Here is an 11,014-nt window from a genome sequence, read left to right on the forward strand (position 1 = left end):
CACAAATTATCCAACCAAATCATGAACTCCAAAGGAATCACACGTGTGCACTCATAATAAACGTTCCCCCCGTCCACACCAAATCGACTGCTCAGTCTGTTAACGACTCCCCGAGTCCGTGACACCACCAGCAGCAGTCAGGTACCGGCACCAACCCCCCGCTGCATCATTGTGCAGGTCGGTTCTATGCCCCACTATCATCCGCTGTCCCCTCTTCACCCCGTTCCAGCAGCAACACCAGCACTTAACGGGTAATAACGGTGAAACCGAGAACTTACGGTTTGTTGGGAGGGCTCCGCGGAGGCTGTTGAAACTACTGAAAATCCATAGCAGAGTCCTTAATGTGAATCCGAGTACAGGTTGCTGTCGACGCATCTTCGCGCGTAACGCCAACGGGGAAATGGGCAGAATGAAACCGGGTCGTCACGAATATCCGTCCGTTCAACACGGCTTTCTGGCACCGCTCTGTAACTGCAGACTGACGAAGAGGAGCCTCGGTGCGCGAATCTCTCTCTCGCTCACTCACTCACTCAAGAGAGGGAAGATGTAACTCTCCGGGAACAGCTATCTCGACAGAGCCTACCCGTCTTGTCTTCTGTTTTGTTTTAACTTGTGATTCTCAACTTAACCACGTTAAGTGACAAGTCGAGGATGTACAGAGACAGACCCAGGTCTACTGTTCGGAAGATATTGTACCATCAAGCCATATCGTTTCCCACGTATAGCTCATGTATTGGACAGCGCTCAGTGCAGTGGGAAAGCTATTCACTGCTCGGAAAGAGCGCTCTGAGGAGGTCGCTGTCCCTGGTCCTGAATTTATCTCTATCGCTCTCGCTCGCTCGCTCAGACAGACAGTGCCCCCCCCTCCTCCTCTCACTAACGGCAGTTGGTACGTTCCTCGACGTTCCCGCTAGAATCCTCTCGGGACACGGGCCAGCGTGCACTGTACCCCCCCCCCCCTCCACACACACACACACACACACACACACACTCTCCCCGACTCTCTGTTTTCTTACTTTATCTCATTCAAAGGTGAAATTCATTTTCTTAAGATTCCATTTTAGGAGTCCATTTGGTAAATGTGTCGGATTAACAAAAGCATATTTGTGAGACACTTTTCAAAGAAAAAAACTGTTAATGCCTAAAGCTGTTAATATTTATGATATCAATTACTCATCAGACAGCAACAGATGTATGTGTTTGTGTGTGGGGGTGAGTGTGTGTGTGTGTGTGTGTGTGTGTGTGTGTGTGTGTGTGTGTGTGTGTGTGTGTGTGTGTGTGTGTGTGTGTGTGTGTGTGTGTGTGTGTGTGTGTCAAGCCCGGTGTCAAGGGAAAGTAACTAAGGGGGCACTTCATGGCATTTCTGAGGGGACACAACTATTTGAGCAAAAAACCTTTCAATATGTCTTGCCAGCTGTCTTATCGCTTTACAAAGAGAGCACATTTCAACGACTTTGTAAATAAATGATTCAAACTATTATACTCAAACATATACAAAAAATATATAGCTATATTTGGGAAACGATATGACAGAGACTGAGTTTGATACCATTCCTCATTCCGCTCCATGCATTACAATGAGCCCGTACTCCGATTTCTACCTCCACCAGCCTCCCCTGACTTATAACTACGTTGCTGATGACCTGACAATACCTTCAGCCCATGCACCTGGCTTTCATTCAGTCAGTGGCTGGCTGCTCACTCACACTCATATCAGACTGACCGACAAGCGGCAACTTCAGATGAGCGTCTTTCCAGAGTCTAGCCTAAGCCAATCAAATTAGCCTTGTTTTTGGAGGCGGGAGGAGCAACAAGGGGATCTTGAGACAACAAGGGGATCCTAAACCTAACCCTAACCCTAGCCCTAGCCCTAACCCTTGAGACAGAACTCCTTGTGGCGCCGGGCCCAGTGTGTGTGTGTGAACATATGTTCATCGTGGGACACGTATGACACAGCAAGGCCACATGTGACACGACGTTCAGGGCCAGACACAGAACCACCTGCTCAGGAAGCCTAGCCAACGAATGATCCAGTTTTCAGAACAATAAGCAGTGCTTTATGTACCCTCCCCCCTCCTCCTGATTTGGCCAATCAGCATGTGTGTCCTCACCGTCTGGACAGTGCCACAGTATGGCCAATATGTCAGCATAATCATTGGCTCTTTTTAGAACAAGACAACTCGGGACAGAATAGTATGTCTGCCTTTTCACAGTTGTTTAATTCAAAATCAACCCATAGCTCCTACTCTTAGGCACATCATGTTGATTTTTAAATATTGGATAGGTATAAGAAGCATCTTTTTAGCTCCCACTAGCCTATCCAATTCCTTCAGATCTACAGTACACAAATGCCTAGAGGGCAGGGGCAAAGGGTCAACATGTGTTGACCCATGTGTATGCGTGTGTGTGTGTGTGTGTGTGTGTGTGTGTGTGTGTGTGTGTGTGTGTGTGTGTATGTGTGTGTGCGTATGTGTGTGTGTGTGTGTGTGTGTGTGTGTGTGTGTGTGTGTGTGTGTGTGTGTGTGTGTGTGTGTGTGTGTGTGTGCGTGTGTGTGTGTGAGCCTGAGGATGAATCTAATGAGTGGACCTGAGACGCCCACCTTGCTCCTACTGTATGCAGAGGGCAGAGGAGGGCATCGCTCTGGGCATCTTGTACCACATCCATCCTCATGTCAGGCAAACATAATTACTTGTGGCTTGTAGAGTCATCTCATTGTAAGTTTTTACTTTGGCCTTGATGTTCACCCTCCGTCTCTTCTTTCCCTCTCTCCATAACAATAGCTCTCTCTGACCAACTTTGTCTGTCTTTTTTTATTTCTCTTAACCCTTTTACACGTTTACACATTTTCTTCACACACTTTCTTCACACACTTTCTTCACACACTTTCTTCACACACTTTCTTCACACACTTTCTTCACATACTCTTCCCTTTCTCTCACTCTTAGACTTGTTTCTGATCTGACTTGATCTCCTTCATGAAAGTGAGAAAAACACCATCTGGGAGACTTGTTCAAAGCACAGCCAGTATGTGCATTTACATTTCTCTGTTGCTCTCTCTCTCTATCTTATGTTGTTTTTTTGGCAGCCGACACTTTTGGGACTATTCCATTACTTGGTTAAGTACTTGAAAGTATTTGACCACTGTATTTGAACCAGGTCTGCAGTACACACAACTCACATTGGCCAACATGATGACAACAAGGATGGAACTCTTTAGCCAAATCAATCCAGGTTTTCATGTTAAAATGAAAAAGGAGTCACCTTAAGTCATGTCTGAAATATTTCAGAGAAACATTACGCCCATCCTAGTGTACAAGCTATATTTAGGAGTCTGTTTTTGTTGTCATTAATTGCACCTGTGTCGCTAGAGAATCTAGGTAGTTACCGCATTTCACTCCCAAATGAAGTGCCGCAGAATTGACTTTATGTTAATGAACGACCTTTGGTGCCAATCGCTCCAGAGATTATTAGCATATTCTCAAAATAGATCTGCAAGTAGAAGTATCAACATCTACACTTCTGCTAGTTGTTTTCCCTCTGCTCTCTTTGCACTTTGTGTCCTATGATAGATCAGCTAGACAGTGTTAATCACATACGTAATCACATACGTTTTCCTGTAAAGCAAATTTGTCCTAACTGTTTGGTTATAGAGTACTGTATTTCACTGTGTAGCTTTAGGGAAAGGACCTGTAAATGACCTGTAAATCCCTTTGGTTGGGCCATATTTCCGACACAAGTCAAGCACACGACATTTCGTGTCATAAAAGTCTGTTCCTTAGATGTTGTAGTACACTTCAGCTTCTTCGGTAACTCTCATCACTAGCCTAGCAAGCATCCCAAGAGCAGTCTGCATTCCAATACCTTCTTCTGACATTCTTGAGCTTGAAAGTGTCCATCCAGCCAATGGCATTCATTTTTCAATCTATTCAGAAGCCGCACAGGATAATGGATCAAATATTCCTAGGGCCTTGCAGCCACACAGCGTTCATTCAATGTCCAAATTAACAAGAGATCCTATCTGACGCGTGTGCAATGTTCACCATTATCTGATCTCGAGCCATCTTTTAATCCCTAATAGAAAATTTCACCCGCAAAGAACTCAGAAGCCGGTCATACCCAGGTGAAAGGTACTGTAGCTACACTAATAAGACACCTAAAGAGGAAGAGAAAACCGTCGGTTTAGTGTCAAAGAAATAGACAAAGGGGAAAATCGCTGATGTTATGGTTTTACTGTACAAATTAAAAAGCCTTTTCAATGACCGGCGAGGTTATACAATATTCCCTCGCCCAAAGAGAAAGAAAGAGAGAGCGAGAGCGAGAGAGAGAGAGAGAGAGAGAGAGAGAGAGAGAGAGAGAGAGAAAGAGAGAGAAAATCTACACTCTTGTAAGGAAGCATAGACTTTTAATAATGTCAGGACATAATTGGTTTCTGAAACGTTTCATGGGCTTAATTAACTAAACGTGCCTTAAGGAAGGAGAGAGAGAGAGAGAGGGGAGGGGAGAGAGAGAGAGAGAGAGAGAGAGAGAGAGAGAGAGAGGGAGAGGGAGAGGAGGAGTAATACAGTAGATAGAGATCAGATGCCTTCTATTCATTCCCAGTTCTCCTTGGCACCCCTTCACCCAATAGAATTCCTTCACTCCTTTCAAACAAATCGACTTCACAATCACAGCCCATGCCTAAGACATGCTGGGTCAAATGTGGAGCTGACTGAAGGCACATTAGTGAAGGGAACTGCAGGCTATAGAGCCTCTTCACATCCTCATTCTTTCTAGACAGGTTGGGTATAATTAGTGGGAGGAATTAGATTGGGCCTGATGTCAGAGAATGGCAATGCCTCACTATCATCATGATTAGTCCACGTAAATCAAATGAGAGGAATGTTAATGCACTTGTACGGTTGTGTGGGTTTGCCTCATATCAAGGCACCCACGGTGTGGTAGAAGTTCCCGGATGCAACATAGATTTGACTAGGTTTGGTAATGTTGTGCCTGCTACTTCAATCCTTGATACCAGTCTTCATTCCCCATGAGGTATTGCAGACATGAAGTTGAGGTTGAATGCATAGCAGAGCTTGACATGAACTTCAGAGATGCTTTCTTTGCCTTAAAAAACCTCTCTGTGTTCACACCTCCGATCTGAGACTCCTGTTGGACATCACACAGTCATAAGGCGACATAGGTGTCACGCTTAAGACAGAGGTGTCACGCTTAAGACAGAGGTGTCACGCTTAAGACAGAGGTGTCACACTTCCAGACAACTTCACATACAGTGAAGACATTTCCTTTCATCCTTCATCTCTATCCATGGTTCTATATATTAACTTTTCATAACTTGTCCAGGCTTTATCCTTTAAGTGAAGCTAAACTTTAACTTTACAATCTTGGCATACAGATAACCAAACTAGTTGGGTATGTATGAGTGTTCAAAAGACATGACCTGATAAGATATGTCAGTCATAGTTGATTTCATATTCATTTTCGCCGTAGATTGAAAACCTATCTCTTCAGGCTACATCTTAACAGTCCCTCCTAAAGACCTCTTCATCACCACTACCCTCCCTGTACTAACCCTAACCCTAATAACCCTAAGACCTCTTCATCACCACTACCCCCCTGTACTAACCCTAACCCTAATAACCCTAAGACCTCTTCACCCCCACTACCCCCCTGTACTAACCCTAACCCTAATAACCCTAAGACCTCTTCACCCCCACTACCCCCCTGTACAAGTTTTTCTCCTGTTAAAAATTGCGACTGCCAAGGGCCCCTGGTCTGAGTATTGATTACTTTATCTTATGATGACTGATGGATAGATGATTCACTTACTTAAACAAATGTATTTGTTGTAAGTCGCTTTGGATAAAGGCGTCTGCTAAATGCCATAAATGTAAATGTAAATTTCATAAATATGAATATTCACTTTGGTCCTGTTACTTTAAAGGGAAAATATAGAACTTCCAACTTCTGGGGGAGCTGGGGAAATGACCTGATTGGACAGACAGGGGAACATTTCCCAACACCCATGAGCAAAAGCTTATTTTGTAAAAGTTTGTTAGCCTAAAACTAAGAACTGTGTGGTCTACTGAGATAGGAAATCGAATAACAGTACGTTATGAACCATACAGTCAACATTCAAGCCAAAATCGAATGGAAATAATTTGTGACAAAAGTTCGATAATATACTACATCTTTAAAACCAGCCATTTGTTGAACTAAATAGGAATTCAAACTGCAGCGAGAGGTTTGATAAATGTTGGAAAGCAAAAAGCTACAGAGCTATCACTTTTCCAACATTGATCCAAACACACTCACCCAATTCCATAGCGGATGTCTAGCCTCCATGAATCTTGATCCTGGCTGATTAAAAATATTGATCATCAAAATCAATCAGATGTCTGCTTGACCAGTAGATGATACTGTTTCTGATGTTGCAGATCAGCCAGAATGAGAAAATTCAATTTGTAATGTCCTATTTTTGTTTATCTGACCTCTATTTCAACCAGGAAGTCCAATTGAGACTGGAAAGAGGAAGTGCTTTCCAAGCAAGCTAGCAGCTCCGGTGCAAAATCACTGGTTCACAATGAGATTAGATATATAATGAATGGGTACAATTTGAGCACCATCAAATTCCATCCAGCTAACTATGTGTGTGCAATCTGTTGTTTATGTGAGAAGTCTGAAACGAGCAGGTCTGTGGGGGAGGGTGTTTGTGAGTGTACTGATGGATGTTAAATGGTTGTTTTCTTTGTGTGCGTGCCTGTGTTTGTTTGGGCATTGATTTTTGTTGTTGTGTCCATTGGGAATAAAGAAGGTACATACTCGTTTATGTTCCTGACTAGACCGTCGGCGTCAGTGGATTATTGTCTGTTCCTTGACGGTCTGACAATGACAATCTCATCAAGAACAAGGTCTCCTGGCATCTATTCATCACGCTCCTGTCACATTAGGTCAAAGTGTATTGGTCAGATGCACAAGATACAGGATGTAAATTGTACAATGAAATGCTTACTTTGCAAGCGTCCTCTCAACAGTGCAAATATCCACGTAAGTCTAAAAATACAATAATAACAAAGTAGGCAATAAGTGTAAGATAAAGTGAGCAGCACTGTGTGTGTGTGTGTGTGTGTGTGTGTGTGTGTGTGTGTGTGTGTGTGTGTGTGTGTGATAGGAGAGAGCGTGTCCATGGAGAGAACAGACCATGGCTGGGGTGGTTGATGTCCTGCCCTTGTCTAGTCTATTGTCTCACTTGTTTATATTTAAGATCACACGGGGCATACACCGTACAGGGGCAAACATATTCAGTCTATTCAAGTGGTTTCAGATAGTCTACTCACTTGAAAGGAGCGTCATGTCCAGACATACGGCTACCTTGAATCAAATAATGTTCTATGATTCAATTTCAAACCAGCCTTGAAAGTTGTTTTGGTGGTTGTCGATGTTGGGAATAATAAGGAACAAGAAAAGAGAGAAATGATACAATGTATATACAACCAGACCTGTGGCCATATTACAGAACTCTGCTACTCAAAAGTCAAAGATGGGATGAATCCTATTTTGCCATTACAGAAGAATAGAATCTTAAATTCAATGTGGTGTCCTGTCTTAATTTTCACATCCTATTTTATCTTTATTTAGGATATCATAACTGTTTTTTAAAATTCCAATCCTACTAGGATCAAACTCGACACGCTCCTCATCGTGTCTGAAACTACTTTAAAATTGTGCCCAAGCTCAAGACGTAGCTACTTTCCGGACTCATGCACAATTTTAAATATAACTGCCATGAAATGTTATTTCAAATGTTTTAACCATCAAAAAGAATTCATTAGCTAACTGCAATCGATCCCAAGGATTGTTTTATTGTGTTAATGGCTGCAGTGGAAGAGGGGTGCCAAAGATCTCCGAAATCCTTTTTCCACTTCATCCACTGAGATAGTGACGCCACCACCCAGTAATGTTCTGAATTGTTCGACTTTTCAATAAAATATCGTTGTATTTTAGATCTTAGTTTCATCTGTACATTACAAAGAAGTACAGTATAGAACCAGTATATTCTTCTAATCAGCTCTCATGATGACTACTTAAAAACATCTCCACGAGAAATTATACAGCCATCTCATGTCTTTGTGGCCTCTAAACGCATGTTGATATGAAGAACATGCTTGGTGATTTGGGGTTTGCTCTGTTGGTTCCATTCTATCAGATAGGTTCTACTGTTGTGGGGCATGTGGCTCTTACCTAAGTGCTAATGACCATGCGCATTACCTACGTCCTTTATCATCGACGATGCCATGACGACCTCAGACCCAGCCAATCCAATCGCCTCTTAATGAATCACCATTCTGTTAATGATCTTACACACATGCTTCGCTGAGTGATGGAATGTTTGGGGAATGCATCACTGGGTCACTGCGGTTACCAGACGCCTCGTTAATGATGACACGTTTTCAGCTAACGAGGGGGTGGAGTGATAGCCCGTGTCCAAGCAGGTGTGGTGCTGGTACTAAGGGATGCCAAAATAATGATATTAGCGGACAGATAACACCCCCTTCTGAACACTCTCATGGTCTCTCTTCCTCCCTTGAGTCTCTCAAGGGAGGGAGAGGGGATAGATAGTAGCCTGGGTTGTCTAAGAAATAGACCCAAGTCGGGTGAGTAGGAGCAGATCTGAGAGGGAGGACTTTCTGTCTGGCTCTCCAAGCATTGTGGTTTTGCTGCCAAAGCGTTTTCACTGTTTGTTGTTTTCTCTGTTAAGGCTTTTACTTAGTCTAAACCGATGTGTGTGGAGGAGAATGTCTGTGTGTGTGTGTGTGTGTGTGTGTGTGTGTGTGTGTGTGTGTGTGTGTGTGTGTGTGTGTGTGTGTGTTAGGCTTAAATACTGTGCATTTGTATTTAGTGTGTGTGTGTGTTTGTTAGTTTTTCCTCTCACTGAAGGCCAGAGGTCCTGATGCTGCCTAATCTGTGATGATTGGCTGCTGGCTGGCACTCAAATATGGCCGTCTGCCCTTCTGCCTTTGCAGTACTCCCATCTTTCAATCTTGCCCTCCTTCCATCCTCTCCTCTATCTATCAATCCATCCTCTACCCTTCATCAATCACCAACACATCTCCAACACTTGTACACTGTAACTCTGTGGTCATTATTTTGTCTATTGTTACCTCAAGTAAGTTATGTAGGCTTGTCAGTGGAGTCCTTGTACAAACTGTTTGTATGTTAAATGACAAATATGTTTATGTAGGAAGATATACAGTACTCATAGATATGCAATGGCTATACACCCTTTCAAAATGTCCACCTTGTTGCCCCAGAGCCTGAAATTTAATGTACATTAGGGGCTGTGTCCACAGCAAGCTTTTATTCAAAACATGGCTGTTTTTCTCCTTGTTCTCAATGAAACAGGTAGCTTTTTCAGCACTGTAAAACCAAAAGTTCAGCTTTTTTTTGTGCCGAGCTCCTGAACACCCAGCTTTTTTCAGAATTCACAGTTGAGATAGGAATGAATGTGGATACATTGCCACTGTTTAAGAGCTCCAGCACATGTATGCAGTCTGTTCTCAATGTTTTCACCTTTTGGACCATGGTTTGGAGTTCAGAGGGAAGGAAATAGAGGTTAAACTGAGATGCATGGGTGTGAGAGGTGTAAGCAAAAGGGTGTGTAGACTGGCCGGGTCACATACCAAGACATCGACAACGTTGTCAGACAAATCATTCAGGGTGGAATCTTGCGTTCATGTCAATGGGAGATTTGCCTGACGATTCGACTTACAGGCACAGAACTCGAGTTAGGATTCCACCCTCAGAGACCAAGCTCAGAAGGAACATCACTGTGGCAGCACACCCTTCTCTCAGCTGCCTATTGACATGGCCAAAGCTTTTCTGGTAGACTATATGAACCAAGCCTACCAGGGGGTGATGAAGAGGCTCCTTCTTATGTGGACCAAGGGAAAGAGGGAAGTAAACATTTCTCTGTCACGGTTCAGTGTTGCCATGTGCAAGCTTGTGTGTCTAGCTCTTGTGAAGGAGCATGGCACTTATGCACATGAGTTGCTGAGGTACTTTGTGGTGAATGGCAGGAGCCTGTATAGGGAGGTTATGCTACACATAACAAGTGAGGCCGTGGAGTATGAAGGCCTGGACAACTGTAATGCTTTTCCATTTGAGATACCCAACCACTTCCAGCCAAAGAATGGGAAAAAAGTGTCTGGATGAGCCTACAACAATCCACATGTGGAAAACGATAAGCTGAAGAAAAAAAATTGAGTTTCAAATCACTTGAATTCATGGAATTGACCCCAACCCTTTTAGCTTGTGTATTTGTGTTATGGGGTGGCTCTCTCTGTCTGTCTCTGTGTCTCTCTCTGTATCCCTTCCTAGGCTGCTGTTATGGTCAATTTGACAGTTGTATCATACTGGTAATGTTGTATGTGTGTATAAAAATGACTGAGAGAATATTCTAGTATATATATATAGGCTCGAATACTAGAATATATATATATATATATATATATATATATATATATATATAATGAGTCTGGGGTTAGCCAGAGCGCAGTCTAACCTGAGAGGAAAGATGGTTTGTGATTGCAGAGCTTTGCTTAATCATCACAGATTACAGACCTTTATTTATCTGTCCACAAGACCATTTCCCAGACCTCTACCCATGCCTACCTCCTGTAGAGTGTGCCTAATCTGCAGGACAGTTTTGGGGTTTTTCTTAATGATGGTGAGCATTCTTCGGTCATCCATTGTAGAAGTCTTTCTTGGCCTTCAATTGCTGGTGGTAAATTTGGTGTCCTGAAATAGGGGGACTATGTATAAAAAGGGTTGTAATTTAAATAATTAAACGGTGAAACCAATCTGAAAAAAGAAAACATTGAATTAAAGCTGAGAATCCAAACTGGGATGATTTCAAATCCAAACTGTTAAAGAAGCAAAATTCTTACATGGAGGGTACTGTTGTTGCTTTTTGCACAGTGGAGAGGGCGTGGACTTCTCTTATCGTGCCATTTCACT

The 11,014-nt window shown here is 43.0% G+C and overlaps 1 protein-coding gene across 1 annotated transcript in view; it reads right to left on the reverse strand.

The window, feature by feature from the left end:
- cntnap2a (contactin associated protein 2a) overlaps window positions 1–375 on the reverse strand; it is a gene marked incomplete at its 5' end in the record, with an annotated part of 274,861 nt that extends 274,486 nt beyond the window's left edge. Inside the window, one exon of the mRNA XM_083686867.1 lies at window positions 279–375. Coding sequence (XP_083542993.1) covers window positions 279–375 — 97 coding nt within the window. The remainder of the gene's footprint in view (window positions 1–278) is intronic.
- Window positions 376–11,014: the final 10,639 nt, after the last annotated feature.

This window comes from Argentina silus (genome assembly GCF_951799395.1).
Source record: "Argentina silus genome assembly, chromosome: 1".
In the NCBI taxonomy this organism is placed as follows: Eukaryota; Metazoa; Chordata; class Actinopteri; order Argentiniformes; family Argentinidae; genus Argentina; species Argentina silus.